Genomic DNA, 19,534 nt, shown 5'->3' on the forward strand with positions numbered 1-19,534 from the left:
TTACATAAATCCCTATATCCTATTTGACAAAACAGGCAATTGACAAACAGATTTTGTTGTATGCCAGACATCCAGTAATAAACTGTTAGCTGTCTCTGAAATTAGTTTGTCCTTTCTTCCAGGGAAATTAACTGCAAAGTGAACACTGAGCACTGGATTTTCTTTAAAACCTCTATGTTTAATCATTTGTTTTGATTGCTTTTCAGATAATTGGGTACAAATGTAAACTTAGTATCACTATATTTAGACACCCAGAAAACAACTTAAAAGAAGCATCTGATATGGTAGCTAAGGGATTTATGCTAAATACAGTTTCAATTAATCCTGTTATGAAGCTCTTTGATAAACACTTTTGACTGTGTTCACATTTGCTTCAGTCTCTCAGTTTATTGCCACCATTAGTGTTACAGATATAAACTTTCACTCACACTAATTATGGAAAGATTACTCATTTTTAATAGTGTATCACTTGAAGATAAAAATGACCTTTTGAATTTTAACTTTTATCACACAGGCTTCTCAACCTAGCAGGGATTTTTGTCCAGTAACATTCTGAGAAGGAAAATAATTTACTTAACAGTTTTTTAGTTACTGGAGCAAAGAAAGGTTTAAGAAGATTTTTTGTGCTTGTGTAAGTAAAAATGGATTACATCTTTCTGTTCTTTTTGCAGGTCATTTGTCCCCAATAATGTCGAAGCACTTCTCTATTTGAATATAATATAATATTTTATATATACACACACTCACACACACTCATACACAAATATGGTATATATTACACATACACAGATTAAGGAGCCAATTCATTTTTTTTAAAAATGAGCTGTAATTTGTGAATTGTAATTTGCCATCACGAAAAGTTCAGATTCTTCTTCAAAGTGTAGCATCAGTGTATAGCAGAGGCATGTAGCTTGCTGATTACAAGTTAATATTTGCATCAACATTTTAGTCTGGGAACAATGTTTGGATATTTTAATCCACCAAGCAGATTTGCCTTAGTGCGTGTGAATTCTAATTGTCACATTGCAAATAACCTGCCAATTTAAAAAAGAAAACAAACACAAAAAAAGAAAAAAATAAGAGAATTCCCCCATGAAAAATTACATTAAGGATAAACCCTGCAATCCCTCTGGCTCCCCCACATGCATGTAACCACACAGGTACTATGTTTTCATGGGAAGGCGAAGAGTGGAGCACTCTCCCTGCACACTCTCTGTGTCATTGAGCCAAGTTCCACACTTGTTCTCTGAAGAATAATTGAAGGTGAAGTTGTTCGGTGGGAGGCATGGACAGTAGCTGCATGCATAACATGGATCCTGTTGCCCAAAATACTACATGGGGCAGCATAAATCACATCCATTGCGCCCATCCCAAATCTATAGTAGAAACTAGCACCTGGTTGGGCAGCGTAGGAGGTGCTATAGCAGGGCTATAGACGCTGAGGATTCTAGTCCTCTGCCTGTGATGTACAACCATCTATTTATTTGGGCTGGTCACTCTTTCCCAGGAATTGGCCCCTAATGGAAATTAGGGGCCGGCCTGGTTATCTAGTCCTTTATTGAGTGCAACAGGCTGCAGTGCAGAATATCTGAGTTTGAGACTTGATAATCTTTTAATGCCTTGTGGACAGGAATTGGGAATGTTACAGAAGCATGGCGTGCAATACTTTGTAATAGGCTGGAGCACGCATGAAGATCAGCAAAGTGATGTATGGGAAGGGTCTGAGGAAAGGGTAAAGGGGAAAAAAAGACAAAATGGCTTTGTTTTGACAATATATGCTCTTAACTTAAAACACTACTCCCCACTCTGTCACCGCTCTAAGACTGTGCATCTTTTTCTAGGAACTGCTGGCCTTGGAGAGTACTTGCTGTGGAAAGGAAAGGAAAGATCATAGGAAACCAGCAGAAAACTGTGGACCCAAAATCTCCAGGACATGTGAGAAATGTAAGCCTATATATGAAGAGCTTGTCAGAAACCGAGCTTTGCAGTGAAGTCTTCAGATTCCTCCAATGTCTAGGCATAATGAGAAGCCACTTGAAAGTGCAGTTATGGGGAAAAAAATGGCACCTTCTTACTCAACAATTCTGTTCCTTGGCGTATCAATCAATCCATCAGTCAATGACTCTAACCCATCTGCTCCCTGAATATATTCTCTCTTATGTGCCAATCAGCATGGTATTTAGGTACCATTCAGTGACATTATGTAATAACAATAAGCTTTGACCTCCTGTTAGCATTGGAAAACCAAAAACATATGAGAGAATGAGTATTTACATATAATATGCACCAGGTCTGCAGCTGTTAAAAATTGGTGTAGTTCCACTGAAGTTGGCAGAGCTATGCCAATTTACACCGACTAAGGAGTTGGCCTTATAAGCCTTCTCATATAAATGCATGTGTTTGTGTATTTAAAAATATATCTGTCTAGCAAAAAGATGCAGAAAAGACATTCAATTAACCTCATGGAGTACATCAAAAGAAAAGCAGTAAACATTTCTTCTGCTTGTATTGGTTTTACTATAAAATATGCCTAGAACATTAAAGTTTAATTACTCTTATTCAAATATGTACTTATGCACACAGTGGATCATTTGTGTTTGTTCTCCAAAATATGTAATTAATTGTGTGCTCAAACAAAATCACAAACTCCTTTAAGGAAATAATAATTTTGTCTCTATCCTCCAAGTCCTTGTGAGTCCCTTCAACTTCCATTGGCTTTAATGGGGGCTGCAGATGCCCAGCACCCCCAGAAGCTGCTCAGCGCCTTGCAGGATTGAGCCCAAGATGACAAACCAATGTAGCTTTTAATATGCATCACAGATAGACTATGAAGACCAATGTGTGTGATAAAATCCTAAAATAAATGTCTGGCAGAGATAAACTCAGAATATCATTTTTTTTCTAGGAATAGCAAGAAGGGAATTAGGAAAACACTACAGACCTAGCAGCAATGTAGAGGGTTCTGTTCATTATCAGGATCAGCTGGATGTCCAGCCTGTGCCTTTGTGTGGCGTTCCGTCCTGGCTTGTGCCCCACAAACACCGGATACTGTTTTGTATCTGTGAGAAGGGAAAGGGATTGGGAGAAAGAAAGCAAAAAGATAGAGAGACACTCACATTATGAAGTCATATTAACATGGAATATCCCCATCACCAAACCCACTGCCAAAATCTATAATTCCTGCTCTTGCTATCTTTCCCCACCATACAGCCTGGGGTACTGAAGTAATAGCACAGTGGATTGCATAGCTCATCAAGGTTATAATCTTTGTTTGCAATTGTCAAGGAGAAAGCCATTATGCTTTTAGAAATGAAAAACTGTGATTTCTGAGAGCATAAAACTGCTCTGAGAGCTCTTGGCATAAAGGTACTTAGCACTTCCACACAGTTTTCCTTTCATCCCCTGCAGTGTTTTAAATGCTGGATGCTGCCTGCCAAAGTTTATCTTTCAGAACAAAGCTATTTTATGGTATAGTATGCAGTGGCTTTCAATCTGTGGTCCATGGACATCCAGAGGCCCGCAGACTACGTCTAAAGGGTCTGTGAAAGGTTGTCATTATCATAGTACAGTGGTTTTCAACCTGTGATCCATGGACTCTGGTGGGTCCGCAGACTATGTCTAAGATTTCCAAAGGGGGGTTCGCATCTCCATTTAAAATTTTTTAGGGGTCCACAAATAAAAGAGGGTCAAACCCCACTACTTTATAGTAATCCACCTGTCACTGCAATGGCTATGCTGGCTAATGATTAGAGCTAAGGACTTGGCATTACTAGGTATAAAATTGCCAGCTTCACAGGTTTCCTACAAGATTGGGCTGCTAATGCAGGGCAGCTGTATTTTTTGTAGACGCTGTGGGTAGCCATTAATTGACCTTCATTTATTTATTTAATCTGATTGTTTTGGGTCATAATTATTTATTTTTGGCAACCTGTCTGATACATCCGTTTTCCTGGCAGCCAGATGATAATGCTGATTGGAAGTCTGTACCAGTAGCCACTCAGCCTTTTCCTCAACTCTGACAGTCAGTGAGAGCACTTACTCATTATATTCCAGAGCTCTCATTGCTGGGAAGTCAACATGCACTGATGGGATCTATATACAATCTGTATGTAGATCCTATAATAGACACCCAGAAAACATTTCTGACAGAGTTTGTCTGTCTGATGTATTTGCAATGCATGTCTCTAGATGTAAGAGCCAGTCACCTAGGCAGCTCCCAGGAAAGCAATCAGAAAGATGCCCAGAAAACAGAAAGAAAGTGAGACTATGAGTAGGAGCAGCATCAGAAGGCAGAATTCCTGCACATTCACATAATGCAGTTAACTGGCATCGATTCAAGCATTAAGCCCTTTCTCCCGAAATCTGTTTGCGCCAAACAAACAGCACTACCTTGGGGGAATATTATTGTAGATATTCTGCTTTAATTTTCTCGGTGAACTCTCTTTAGGAGGGTCTTTGGTACTAATCTTGGTTGAGCTACTGACTCACTGCATAGGCTTGGGCAAATCACTTTGTGTCTAGTCAGCCTGCTTGTAAAATTTGGTACAAACAGGAACTTCCCTGCAATCCAGATGCTGCATCTGAGCAGAGCATTCCTGGGTAAATACATTAACCAAACTCACAGAGGATTGAGGTTCAGAAGGTTAATCTTCCTGACCAAGATTTACTTGAGAAGTATTAATTTTTAACATTCCAGCTTTCCTCTGTCCAACACTGGTTCCTTTGTAACTGACTGCCCTTGTGTGAACTGAGGCCTGTATGTTTGCAGCCATTTGACATTCATAACATAGAAATAGAAGTTTTACATATTTTCCTCTGCAGAGGGGTTAAGATTGCTGACTTGCCATTCCTTAACCACACTTTTACAAATGCAGGTGCCAATTCTGACAATTGCTGAACACCAGGGCTAGATTCACAAGGGGGATTTAGTTGTTGCTAGGGTGACCAGAGAGCAACTGTGAAAAATCAGGACAGGGATGGGGAGTAATAGAAGCTTATATAAGAAAAAGGCCCAAAAATCGGGACTGTCCCTATAAATTCGGGACATCTGGTCACCCTAGTTGTTGCACTGTCTGTCTAATTTCAAGGTGCCCTGACACCTAGTGGAATTCACAGCTCCAAGTGAAGCGCCAAGGCTTCCTATACAATGTGTGGGGAGAGTTAGGCACCTAAAAATGGGATTCACAGAAGCCCGCAAGCTGAGTAGTCTGCCAGCTAAGATAGCCAGTAGCAGGGTGAAAGGAGGCCAGTACGGGCTGGTACGGCATACCGGTAAGAAGTGGCTGCTGGTACCGGCCCGTACGTAGCCGATGTTAAAGTGCTACTGCAGCAGAGCTTTAGCATCGCTTTCCCTTTTGTCCACCACTTGTCGGTAGGGCAAAGGCAGCAGCTGCTCTGGGCTGGCACAAAAGAGCCTGGGGCTCCCGGCCGCCGCCGCTCCTGCGGCAGCGGCCAGAGTCCCAAGCCCTTTAAATTGCCGCTGGAGCCCTGGGCAGCATGGGCCAGGCGGCATGGACGGGCTGGCTGGGGGAGGCTGACCCACAGCCCTGTCCCTTCCACCCGAGGCTGGGCCCCCATACCGGTAAGTGCTTAATGTTACTTTCACCCCTGGCCACTAGGAAATGCTGAGGAGAGAGGCCTAAGCCCTGCCCCTCAAAAGGAGTTAGGTGCCGAAGTCTGGGCCAGAGGGAAATGCCTATCTCCCCTCAGGATTCATGGCTGTGAACCCTCTCATGGACTTAGGTACCTAAGTCAGGTCAGCCCTTTCCCAAGAAAAACTGAGTTGCAGATGGTATCTCACCCTTTTATCCAATAGTCCAGGGGTTAGAACATTCATCTTAGAGATGGGATATGTTGGTTCAAATCAGACACGGGAATTTGAATACAGTTCTCGCACCTTCCAGGAGAGTGCCCTAACCACTGGGTGTTCTGGGGTGGGTTCTCTCAGTCTCTCCTGTTGACACTGTTCCATTTTGTATAAAATAATTAAAAACTCCTGGGTCAGAGAGAGTGGCAATAACTCTATAGCCTGGAAGGCATTCACCTGGGGGGAGGGGGAGACTCAAGTTCAAGTCTCTACACTAATGAATATTGCATTATTTATACAAAGTGGAATAGCTCCAACAGGAGGGAGAGCCCAGAAATTACAGCACTTACTTGTGAGGAGGAGCTCTGTGTTCAAACCCCTGTTCCTTGTCTGGGCTATGTGTATGCCTAATGGATCAGGCCACACAGGCGGGGAGGATGCCTACTTTGTAAACTCACTGGGGCACAGGTGTGAATTGGATACCAAGCTGCTGGGCAGTGTAAGATTTCGTGGCATAAATTTAAGCACCTCATAAATTTCACAAGTGGAAACTTTGATGCCTAGGTATCTCCAGAGTTAGGAAGCAGCTGAGTGGGGATTGTGTGAATGGCAATGGCACCTGCTTGTTGTACTTAGGCATCTCACAGCCCCTTTAGTAGCCTAAGTCCCCCTTGTGACTTTAGTCTCCAGAAGGCCTTTTTGGAATAATTGTGATAACCATGATAAAGAGGAACTTGGTAATACTGAGGGTCTGGCCTAGGTGGTCAAATGCAGTACATGCGTTCTCACTTAGTCCAGCCAGGCCATCTTGATCCTGACTTGCAGCACCCTGTGCTAGTCTAATCTCAGAGAGACTCCCCATTAAAGCAGGTCAGAAAATGGAGAATATTTGTTGCAAAAATGTTGCCTTTTCATCAAAATGTTTTTGTCAGAATCTTAAACAGTTTTACTGCCCAAAATGCCAAATGGGAAAGTGGGACAAAGATTCATCAAAGGCTGAGCAAACAAATCTGGTTATTTGTGTAGTTCTAGAAAAATCATTTCAATGGTATGTCCTCAACACAGCTACATTAGTGAGTTACACCTGATATTTGGACTTGGTTGGTTCTCCAGAACTTTGCTTCTTGGGATTCACGTAAGAAACTCTCTGCTCATGAAAAATAAGCTCTCTTCATTTGTTGTTGGGTAGGATGGGAAACTGTGGACTGACCGCACTGCAGAAACTCCCATTTGAAGAGTATTCTAGGTTATGGTTTTGGAGGAGCAAGCAGCTCGTCAGTTCTGAAAACCCAAGTCAGGGCAGAAGTGTTCTGCTCTACTTTTATCATCTGGGAATGTAATCTGGCTGATCTGAAGAGCCATCAAGAAATAAAAAACATCATTCATTTCAGATCAGCTAAAACTGTACAATTTTGAAGTTCAGTGATCAATACATTCCTTCTCAGAGCTTGGGGGAGGAAAAAAGCAGCAGACATTTCATACTTACAGTTGCCATGCGAAATACTGATTGGCTCAGAATCTTCTGGGAAACCAGCCCCAGCAAAGTGTAGCAGTGTGAAATATAGCAGCAAGGCTTCTGACCTCATAGTAGTTCAGCGGGGAGACTTTACTTCTTCACTTCACCCTGTAAAAAACAAACAAGGGCATAAGAGCTTCCTGTTCATTCTGTTCTAACTACTGCACACAGAAAGTAGGGTTTGAATGGTCAACAGGTAACAAAGGGGATTCTCACTATAAAGTAATAAATAAGTTTTTTAAAATAAGTAATAAATAAGTAATTTTAAAAAGGGCCTGCCCTGCTGGGCCACTTTTCTTTCATTCCTCAAGCCTCACTTGCCCCTATCAGTCACACCTGCAACTTGGCTTTGAACAGATTTAAATATGCTATGAGCTACCTGTGAATTTTCTGTCTCAGCTGATTGGACCCAATAAAGAAACTTTGTCTTCTGAATCAATCAATAGCTGACAAGAGTTTTTAGGGAAATACTCTATCTGCTGTTTCTTTAGGTGAGTTTACATAATTAGATGATGACACAGCCCATAAATAAAAACCACACTACATTATTTAGGTTAAAAAAAAGTGATTAAAGGTTATACTGGAAGACTGATTCATACCCTGCAGAGTTGTGAATCAAACACAGAAGCACAAGACAGTTTGATGGAGCACACTGAACATGTCATTGGGCTTTACCATAAAAATATGTACCCATAAATTTAAGTACCATAAAACCAACACTCCAACTTGCAATAAAATAAAGGTGAACAGAACAGTCTAACATCAGGGCTTTTTCCCTCATGTTTCACCAATGCATTCGCACATTAACATTTCATGTGCTAAATAAATAAATAAGTCCCAAAATTTTGGAGATAAAAAGAACAAAAGGTGCCTGTGCATACAGTGAAAAAAAAACATAATACAGTAAATAGCTCATAACTCCCAGGCAAATTTCACAGGAGTGCTGATCTGCAGGGGAAATCAGTCTAAAAGTGGGGTTTTCTTTTCAGCCCTTCCAGGGTTCCAAACCTTTGATGCTGCGTGCCAAAGATTATCTTTCTGAACAAAGCTATTTAACAGTAGTCTGTCAATCAGTCAAGATTTATGTGCAGAAAGTCAAACTTTGTAACCTAGATAGTCTTTGAAAGTTACTTTGGCAAATAAAGTGCTAACTTGCCCTTTTGCAACACTATTTAATATTAGATACCTATGTCTCCTTTTTCCATGCCAAAAAAAGCATTAACAAGTTCTGAGTGCTGCATTTTTACTTGCAATTTCACAGACACAGCTGGTTCCCAATCATTTATTCAATTGGAAACGTCACACTAATTAATTTGCCTTTTCTGATATGTGCTTTGAAATAAAATCCCAGCTCCTATAACTGAACTTCAGAAGGAAACTCTGTTGAAGGGCATTGTGATCCCTCAGGGCTATAACTAGATGATTTATTATACCCCATGTTTGCCTATTATTGTTCACACACACACACACACACTTGAAAACTTGGCTGCTTCTGTATTTTTATTAACCAAAGTTTGAACCCATAGAAAATAAACTCTGATGTGAGCCACTCTGTGATTAACTAACTGACTCCTCGACTGCCACACAGCATTAAAAGGATGGCAAAGGTACAACAGCAAGAGTAAGTAAAATATAAAACAGAAACTGGCTGGCTATTATATTTTATACAAGGAAACATATGGGGAGAGCATAATGCACAGGAGTCTCAAGAGAAATAGTTCTGTCTGGCATTAGGCTAGTGGCCACCTGTGACTACTGAGACAACTGTGCCTCCCCATAGCTACTTTATTTTCTCCCTTCCCACATTTGTCTCATTAATTACCTGTTTCCCAGTGTCTGGATTGTGAGATCTCTGGGGCAGGGACTATCTCCACATTATTTTTTGTATAGTGCCTGATATAATAATCCTTGTTTGAGGTTCTTAGGTGCTACCACAACAAAAATAACAAATAAGAAGGAGAATACTCAAAACCACAGATTCCTCAGGGTTTGCATTAAAGGCAAGATTTAAAAAGAAAAAAAGAATTAAGGGGCTGATTTTCATCCCTCTTACAAGCCTTTTGAAATACAGTTTTGCCTTTACCTTTAAAGACTCATTTTTCATATTCAGTATGAAGCGCCTGTTTTGTCTCTACAAGTGCATTGCAAGATGACAAAACAAAGTACACTGCTTTACTATATCAACAAATTTCAATTCCTTCCTTCTTGCAAATGCTTTGGTCAAATGCAAAGCTCTTTTCTGAAGTACAGGAGAGGAACAGTCATTTATCTAGAAGAAATTTAACAAGCAATTCAGTTTCTCAGTTTAAACCCTTTCCACTCACAATATCAGTCTGCAGGCTGATCATTCAAATTTAACATGGCTTACAGTGGGACTGCAACAGAAGAATAGCTGCTTTATGTTACACCCTATCAGCACATCGTCAGCTAGCTAACAATGTATGTATTATATGTGGAAAAGCATTAAGGCAGCGTTGATAAATCTTGCTCATTCCACTTTAAAGCTTTAAAAACTTTATTAAGGAGGGTTGTGATATATCACTCCCTTCTTCTCACTCAACTTTCTGAACCATCCCATGTAAACATGTAGACAAGAGTTTACAAACAGTCAGATTACCTCTGTTATACTACCCAGTCATTTTAAGTATAGTTTAACTGACAGGATTTTTTTCTTCACATTAACACAAAGAGAAGACTAAGGAGTTTTCAGTTCTGCCATCTAACAGCTTAATAGTGCAAAGCTGTTTCTACACACAAAGGCCTGAGTTCACAAAAAGAAGTGAGGCGTTGTGATGCTCAGCGTCATAATGCCTAACTTTTTTAGGTGTCTAGAGAATCACTGTGATTCACAAAGCCTCAGTTAGGCACCAAAGCTCCTATAAAATGAATAGGCATCTTATACTGTGATTCACAAAAGCCAGCATGCTATGCAAGGAGCTACCTAAACTAGCCAATAGGAGATGCCACATCTAAACTAGCCAATGGGAGATGCCAACGATAGGAATGTGTACTAAGCCCCATTCCCGTCTCAGAGATAAGTGCCTAAGTGCAGGCCGCAGGGAGGCCCTATCGCTCTTTGCAATGCCCAAATGCAAACCCTCTCTTGGCATTAGGTGCCTACACCATTTTAACAAGAAGCTGGGAGAAGGAGGTACTTTCCCCATAGTTTTTAGCCCAGGGGTTAGGGACGTGGGAGAGCCCCCAATTCAATTCCCCCTCCCTCTGAGGGGAGAAGGCATTTACCACCTCTCAGATGAGTGCTCTAACCATTGGGCTATAGGATATTTGGAGGTGGGAGCAGGGTGTCCCTTAGTCTCTCCTGTTGAAGCTGCTGCACTCTAGGTAACTAATTAAATGTCATTGGAGCATGGGGACCTGATTTTCTGTCTCCCACCTCCCAGCTGCATGCTCTAACCACCTAGCCTAAGTTCCTGCTAAGCTGTGCAGCCGCATGGCCGCGCAGCAGGCTGTCAAGGGCCATGCAGGTGGGAGACACGCCTCGTCCCTGGCCCTGGCCCCAGAGCTGCCCCAGCAGCCTGCTACCCTGCTCCCCGCGGCCCTGGGCTGTTGTGGTGAGACAGGGCTGGGGGGAGTCCTCTCTCCCTGCTGCAGTCCCGGAGCAGCCTGCACTCCAAACCTCTCATCCCTGGTCCCACCCCAGAGCCAGCACTGCCAGCCAGAGCCCTCACCCCCCGCATCTCAACATTCTACCCCAGCCCTGAGCCTCCTCCCACACTCCAAACCCCTCAGCCCCACCCCCACCACACATCACCTCCATATTAGTGGACATAACAAAATTCATTCCGCACAGGGATGTCGAAAATTAGAGGGAATATCATTGCACTTGGTTATAGAGTCATGTTCATGCTTGCTTGCTTGCACTCTCTACCCAAAATGTCTCCTAAACTGAGAGTGAGAGCATAGGCATGTGAACGACTCTAGAGGTTTGAGCACTCAAGTGAGAGGTGGGAAACCCAGGATCCAGTCTCCCTGCTCCAATGACTCTTTAATTATTTATGCACAGTGCAAAATTTTCAACAAGAGAAACTAAGGGAGCCCCACATCAAGTGGTTAGAGCAATCACCTAAGAGGTGGTAAATCCCTGTTCAAATCCCTTCTCCCCTCAGGTGAGTTCCCTAACCGCTGAGCTAAATGCTATGAGGAAACGCCTCCTCTTTCCCAGATATTTTGTGAGAACTCATCTGAAGGGCCCCAATCCATTAGACATGCTCACAGGGCCCCTCCCAGATTGGGCCCTGCACCCAACTTAGGCAGTGGAATGCCTGCGTTCCCTGGTTTGTGAATTGCTCTGGGGTTTCAGCAGGAGATAGCTGCTCAGGTGCCAATTGGGAGACACGAGTACGCGTGCTCCAAGGCTGAAACATAGGTACCCACAGATCTTTACAGCAAAAAAGTAGGTGTCGTGTGAGTTTAGATGCCTACAGGGTTCAGTGGGAGTTTTGTGCATCACAGTGGTTCCAAAATCGGGACTTCGGCACCTAACTCATTTAATGAATTCAGGCCAAAATCCTCTGTCATTCTTAAGGATATTTTTATTTGTTTCTAATAAACATGAAGGCTGATTATGTAGCGCCCTACACTTTGTGTAGTCATTAGCACCAGTACAAAGTAAGTACAAACCGCTCCCATTCTGATATGTTAGTACATTACACCCACTCTTCCCTGGGATAAATGCCTACAGAGCAATGGAGAACTGGGTCCAAGGTGAGTCTATCAGCCAATGTCAGCTTTTACTGGAAGGTAATTATACTAATTTAATATGAATTTTGGCATCCTTTCTGTGGTGCAAGGTTTTTGTCCAGTTTCAGTGACATTTTAGAAAGATGCTTGTTAGAAATAGTTACATTCCTTTCTAATATAAATTCCCTTTTCAGCAAGTCCTCTGCTCTAGTTGGGCTCCTGTGAATGATACAAGTGTTTTGACTTACAAGTGTGATGGAACTACTTCCTAACAAAATGTCCTTCCATATGCAGCATGTGATGAGGCACAAGTCACCAGATGGTGATGCCCAGAGAGTAGAGGTACCATCTCCAAATAATGGCTTTGTAAACATCAAGGTTTAGATCCTCAGATGGTGTAAATTGGTGTAGCTCCATTGACTTAAATAAAGCTAAGCCCATTTATATCAGCTGAGGCTCTGGCGCCAAGAACTTCCATTACTCCTATTCAAAAAGCGCACATTGCTCCAACAGAAAAAGTATTAATTTTGGCAAGTGGGTTTTTGTTTGCTTGGTTTTTTTACTTGTAAACTCTGGAGACGCAGCATGATAAATGCTTTAAAGTACTTGAATGAAAGATTCTATATCAATTCACAGTATTATTAATCATTGAGATAGTGAGGTTTTGCGAAAGGGTATGACTTGCTTTTGAGTTCTGAAGAACACAAACAAGCAATCGGTTTTCTTGAATTCCTTGGACTAATGCAAGTATACACTGATCCAAGAGTATCTTTCCTTGAACTGGCTTCTTGAAGTTAATGGAGTTGCACAGATGTTAGTGAGGAGACTTTTCCTTAGTAAGTATATATTTCCCCTGTCTTAGTCGTTGTAGTGATTAGGTATAAAGAAATCATATCAGCTTTTGTCTCATATGCAAATCTGAGTCCCCTATGGGAGAAAATAGGGAAATGTTTCCTCAGATTGTAAACTCCTAGGGCTACAGTACAGCACAGTGTGGCACTGATCCTGATAAGGGTATTGAGGTGCTACTTCAATACAAATAAATAAATAAAGTTTCTATAGCTATTAGTCTCTAATTTATACATTGGGAAAAACCAAATTATTGGCCTCAAGGAGTATTTGAAGATAAGGAGGTAATAGTTTCCCTGGCTCAATATGGCTTGCAATATAAGGAGAATGGTTTGATTTTTTGAGCCAAATGCAATATATAACTTCTGGAAACCATGACTCTCGGAACCAAAGAGAAAGACACCAGCATGACATCAGCCTTCTGCTGTCTGATCTTTTTTAGTGTTTAGTGAGTGATGGTTCAAGGCAGAAATGCATGCAGAATAGCCCTTTGGCTAAGGAAATGAATATATTGCTACTCCCATAATATCCTATTACCTTGTGCTTCTGGACTGTGTAAGAAGGGTTTGCCTTGCTCTGCACATATTACAAGTAAAATGTAAAAATGAAGCACCAATTTCCTGATAGATTCTGTGATAATTTAAGGCCAGTTTGAAGCCTGAGAATAGAGGAATAGTTTCTGTTAAATCAGTAGCAGCTGCAAATATATTTGCAGAAGAGTATGGTGCTTAGCCCTTAAAGGCTACAATCTTCCATGTCAGAGAAACTCCGATTTAACTTTTCCGCTCAGCTGTACCCTCAGTTAATCAGGTATAATTCCAAGTAAAGTAAGAATACAGAACAATGCCAGGGTTTTTCTGTGGGTCTCCAATCATGATCAGTCTTGCATAGCTTTTGCTGGATTCACACATCATATAAACCTACTTTAAATCAAGACTGGGTGTCTTTCCAAAAGATATGCTGTAATTCAACCCACAAACTATTGGGCTCAATGCAGGGATTACTCAGTGAAATCCAGTGGCCAGTGTAAGGCAGGAAGTGAGACTAAATGACCATAACAATCTATGACTCTATTAATAAGAAGAAGACGTATATATTTGTACAAATTAAAGGTGACAAGCTACCTTCCTGCAAACAAGCCTTAGAGTATGTGTGGAATAAAATGTGCTGAAGAATCTGCGCGTGAGAAATCTAAGAGTTCAAGTCATACCTTCCCTCCAGGGAAAAGAATTTGAACCACTGCATGAGGAAATGAGACATAGCCAGTAAAACCAGCAGTATCCATGGATCCACAATCCAGGGGGATCCCCATAAATATCTGGAGAACAGGCGCTCTCATCACATTCAGGGGCCCAGCAAACATGAAAAATAATGAAGGGATGGGAGGAGGAATTACACAACTTAAAAACATTTAAAACGTTCTAAAAGGCAGGTTCATGTGAATTTGTTTGTTCATCTCTAAAATTTTGAAAAGTGACTTAGGAACCTAAGTCCCATTTTTCAAAAGTGATTTAGACACTTGGAGCCTAACTCTCATTGAAAGAGTGTGTATGTCCCTCTTGATCTATATAAGGAGAGTGCTTCCTAGTGGTAAAAGCAGGGTATGTGACTCAGTCCCATAGCCTGCATTCTATTTCCCACTCTACCACAGGCTTGCTACGTGTTGATGGGCAATTCACTTATGCCCCTCTGCCTGCAGCTGGAGAAACCTTTGGAAATCCTTTGAAAAGGTACTATTATAAATTCAGAGTATCATTATTATTATTATTATTATTATTATTGTTTACTACTTTCTAAATTCACAGTTCCTAGACAGAGAAAGACATGGCTCTATGTAAGACAGAAAAAGAGGCTAGAAATAAAACAGCAATAACAGGAATGTAGCTTGCGAACCACAGTCCCTGTGAAAAGAGGAAAGCTAGGCAGGTGCAAGCAGCTAAGGGAGGTGTCCAGGGGGACATGCTATTGCTATATGTGATTTTTGGGTAGCGGTTCTGTTTTGTAACAATTAGATCTATCACCCAGGTACCACTCTCAGGTGTGGCTGAGTGTGGCAGTGAAAGAGATCACACAAAGGGTCCTGATGACCACTGGGGAATGGAATGGTGCCACAGGCAGCAGACAAAAAGGAATGAACAGACGCAATGAAAGCTCAAGGGTGCTTGAAGAGCTCAACAAGCACTACAATGCAGATAACACAGTGGTAATCATCAGGAAACCACTTTGAGTGCCAGAAATTAGCACTGAACTGGCACACAGCAAGATGATGTCTGGGATGGCCAATTCTTTTTTCCTGTGATGATAATCAGTCACCTGAGTGCAGGTGGCTGTAACTTCTCATGCCAGGTTCGTCTTCCTCCATAGCTACTAACCATCAACATCTCTCTGTGATCCACTGTGCATCCGTCATTCATCTTTCCCTATCTTGTCCTGCTCCTGTTGTCTCTACAGCTGCCCATCCGATCCCTGTGGCCAAACATGTCTCAAACACTCCAGGTATCTGGCCAGTAAAAGAAAACCACTGATTACTAGGGGGCAGAGAACCACATTACTAGGAGGCAGAGAATGCCACATGGTCCAGGGTTGTGCAGAGAGGCCCATATCCCTCCCACTTTCCATTGAGTATGCCCTCTATTAATTGAGGCAAGGTCTAACCATTTTGTAGGTGTTTATATAGTGCCTGGTACAATGGCCTCCTTGTCTATGATCTGACTCCTTAGGTGCAACCACAACAAATAAATAAATAAATGAAATATGCACAAACATTCTATGCACATCAATTATGCACACCCCAAAGTGCTCCTTACACATAGGGGGAATATATGGGCATCCTGTGATATATGCACTTTACTACCATTTTAATTGGATTTAGCATTGCTTACTCATTTCCCTGCTGCAGGCTACATCCCAGATATAACGATTGGGCTCGGGGGATATACAAGGGTGGAACATAGGATATATTTTTCCTTATATAGCAAGTGACAGCATACACCTTTATCGAAGAGAGTAATAAAACCTACCAAACAAGTATAACAGATACTATGTCATCATCTATTCAAGGATGTATGCAACTTTCCAGTAAAGCTAGGGCAAACTTAAGGCTAAAATCAAGTTTCAAATCAAAATGCAAATATTTCTCAAATATGTTTCAAGAGGATTTGGGTCTATTGTAGCGTGCTGATATTTGTGTAAATGTGAGTACTCATCTGCAGTGTTACACAAGCAATAAATCATACACTGCAACATCAGCTGTGTGTGTTATCTCACTACCCCCTGATTCAGTGACTAATAAGATGAACAGATTTGGAAACTCCCCAGTCAGAACTGATGAGCCTCTTCCTAAAGAAGGTGTCATGTCAGTAGGTAATGCTGGCAACCTATCTTGTATAGATCATCATTACTGATCACCCCAGAATGGTACAAAAGGAAAATGTGAAGAACAAATGAAGGCTTTAATAGGAAGAACCTTTCATTGACCTGAGTTCCAGTGACTTCAGCTTTAATAGGATGATGTTGTTCAGAGAGGGAACATTTAGATGGAAGATGAACATCTCCCAAATGGAATTAGAAGTATCTCAGGCCTATCGATTCTGGTTGTAACCTTTACTGTAAACAATCTACAGGGACCTCATCAGCCACCTGTTCAGTGATATTTGCATTGAAATACAGAGCCAACACAAATGAGAAAATGGCCACAGTTCCTTGCTAAAGCATCTGCTCCTCTCTACTCCTCTGATTATCTATTTGTCAGGGTATCAGAGGTACACATCTTAGAGGAATGGATAATGCAATGGCAATAACCTGCTCACATGGCAAAAGACACAACGAACATGTTGTTTGTCTTGATGCTGATGGTGGTATTATATCATGCAATATTTCACTTTCTGATAATTGCTCAGTTTTATACTGAAAACAGGCTTGCCAAAACTAGCAAGAAAGCCATTTGTGCTTGGAGAATTATTGCTAGAAACATTTTCAATTTTATTTTTGGGGCAATAAGCCTGCATTAAAGAACAAAGACAGTGGCCAAATTATTCCTCTTCCTTACCACCAGAAACACATAGCAATAGATCTAACTTTAGAACAGCTTGTTCAGTCATCACAATGATGTCTTTATTATTTTAAATACACCTCATTTGTTTAAGAGATAAAAATAGCTCTATTGATTGTTTGTGGGCTTCAATAAACCACTGTCAAGATTTTTAACTCATGGAAGAGCTAAACGTAACATTGCCTTTTGACAAGAAAGAACACCATCTCTAATATATTCTTTGCTGTTGAATCTCAGCAACCTTAATAGAAAACAGATACACTACCAGCAATACCATTAGTCTTCCTGACCCTAACTTTGCCTGGGAAATATCAGTGCTAGTCAATAGACCTTCTATTCTCTCTTTCGGCATATGGAATAAAAATTACACTGTAGCCTGTGACCCACAGGTATAGAGAGAATGAAATGTGTTATTCCTTTTTATTATTATCGATAACAACAAAGGTGAAACATGAAACCATGTATGTTTTCACAACAGTATTACCAATTGCCTCTGATTAAAAGTTTGACAAAGCCCTGCAGACATCGTCCGAGCTGCTACACATCTGCATTAAACATAACATCAGGATCAGGCAGTAATCCTAAAATAATACCTCTAGTGCATTAAACTCTTCAGGTCAGATTCCCTCAGTTGCTTAGCATATGCCCCCTTTCATTATTATGGGTGCATATTTAAATAGTTTCCAGTCCTTTCTTCAATTTCCTCCCCCACCCAGGAAAACAAAAAAGTAATTTACAGTGGATTTATGTCTGCACAACAGATCAAATCATATGAAGAGCATAGCATTATTCCAGACCAAAATTAGGATCCCACATAACATATCATTGTGTTTTAGAGCGGCTGATTGCTGCATAACATAATCATAAATAAATATTTTTTATTTTGCGTATTTCTTTAAAGTTCAAAACTAAACTCAAGAAATGAAATATTATCTTTTGATTGTGGCATCTGGCTGCTTTAAGACACTAATTTTATTTGTTTGAAATGGAAATGTCCATCTTTTTTTAATTTCCCGAAACAGCAGAGAACACATTTAAGTTCAACTGTTGAGTAATCAGAGCACATCAGCTAGCTTTTGTGCAATTACTGATATGTAATGTTGGCCACATTAATGCAATTTACTCAGAAAAAAGAGTCACTAACCTGGCTTGATTTACATTCAGTAGAATAACAACTTTCTACAGTATATGTTTCAAAAGGTACTAATCAACTTCAGCTCAAAAGTGACTGAAACTCCACAGTCCAAAAAATATGGATCAAATTTACTGTAACCATCCCACAATGCTAATCAATTTTAAAAATTTAAATCATGGCTTGATTAAACCAATCACTTGTGCCATGCCCCCATGAAAGTGCATTACTTCCACAGCAACGATGGCAACTTTAAGAGAATCCAGTACCCATTATATACCAGAATAGTCTAGTCCAGGATTTAGGCCAAATTTCAAGATCATAATCTATGAAAGGTTGCTCAGTGAAATACAGCAACATTCCACTCAGGCAAGAAGACTTTTATAAATGTACATCGCAACTTGTTAAGGAGAATGAGAAGGTAAAGGTAAGACATCCCCCCTGGAAAGCAACCAATTCATCATGAGAATTTATGTATGTCCCTGACAGATAAAAACTGCAGGTAAGCAAAGAGTTCTTGAAGACTTGTGTTTATACGTTTATTCCCTTATTTGTTTATGAAATCAATTTTCTTTGGTTTCTTTCCACCTTTCAGAATGGCAAGAGGGAGACTGCTGCAAAAATGAGTAATGGCCGAAAAACAGATGTAATCCCTATGGCAAATTTTAAAAGCACCTTGTAGGTAAGCATAAGTTGATGGTGATAACAAAGCTGAGAGCACTACAGCAAGAATGAGTCTGGAATGTTGCCTCCACCATTCCACACACACTTTATCTCATGTGCTCACATATCAAGGTAAGGGGCATGTAAAATTTAGATAGATTGTCTAGTTCTTTATTTGTCTTTAATTATTTCTTTTTACTGTAAAAGCAGCGAAGAGTCCTGTGGCACCTTATAGATTAACAGATGTATTGGAGCATGAGCTTTCGTGGGTGAATACCCACTTCGTCGAAAGCTCAAGCTCCAATACGTCTGTTAGTCTATAAGGTGCCACAGGACTCTTTGCTGCTTTTACAGATCCAGACTAACACGGCTACCCCTCTGATTCTTTTTACTGGTAATTTGTGGAATCATATACTTTTCAGATCTTTTCGTTAGTGTGTGTGGCCTTAAATAAACAAACAAAAACCCTAAAGGATTCTGGACATCTTTCTAGTTTTGCTTTTCCAAAATGGGATGATCCCCAGGCTTGCAGTTACCAATCATCCAGTTCCTGCAGTCTGCTGGTAATTGCTAGTTGCAAGTGGCAGTCTCTGAGCTCTACTCTGCCTGGATTTATGCCCAGAAAATTACCAAATTATACATCATCTATAATTTTAACAGCTTATGGAGAGGTTGATACAAGAAAAAATCCTATCCTCGAGAATTTTTTTGTGGAAAAAGGATCACTCATGACCAGGGGCGGCTCTAGGCACCAGCAAACCAAGCTGTTGCCTAGGGCGGCCAAATCTAGGGTGGCGGCAGGCTGGGCCGGTGGAC

The 19,534-nt window shown here is 40.9% G+C and overlaps 1 protein-coding gene and 1 long non-coding RNA gene across 6 annotated transcripts in view; one reads left to right on the top strand and one right to left on the bottom strand.

Annotated features, from left to right (window-relative positions):
• Positions 1 to 19,534, bottom strand: part of SEMA6A (semaphorin 6A) — a 126,746-nt gene that overhangs the window by 63,955 nt on the left and 43,257 nt on the right. For all 4 annotated transcript variants that reach the window (XM_039543692.1, XM_039543694.1, XM_039543691.1 and 1 more), the window contains exons 2-3: positions 7,293 to 7,430; positions 2,942 to 3,059 (exon numbers count right to left, since the gene is read on the bottom strand). In XM_039543692.1, the coding sequence (XP_039399626.1) occupies positions 2,942 to 3,059; positions 7,293 to 7,392 (218 nt within the window). In that variant the 5' untranslated portion in view covers positions 7,393 to 7,430. The remainder of the gene's footprint in view (positions 1 to 2,941; positions 3,060 to 7,292; positions 7,431 to 19,534) is intronic.
• Positions 1 to 19,534, top strand: part of LOC120407733 — a 64,388-nt gene that overhangs the window by 39,951 nt on the left and 4,903 nt on the right. Inside the window, exons 1-3 of one of the 2 annotated variants that reach the window (XR_005600216.1) lie at positions 513 to 631; positions 1,842 to 1,944; positions 18,651 to 18,737. This is a non-coding gene — a long non-coding RNA (uncharacterized LOC120407733). Of the gene's footprint in view, positions 1 to 512; positions 632 to 1,841; positions 1,945 to 18,650; positions 18,738 to 19,534 lie in introns of those variants that run through there. The other variant, XR_005600215.1, reaches the window with a different exon arrangement.

Source organism: Mauremys reevesii, linkage group 6 (assembly GCF_016161935.1).
Source record: "Mauremys reevesii isolate NIE-2019 linkage group 6, ASM1616193v1, whole genome shotgun sequence".
Lineage (NCBI taxonomy): Eukaryota > Metazoa > Chordata > Testudines > Geoemydidae > Mauremys > Mauremys reevesii.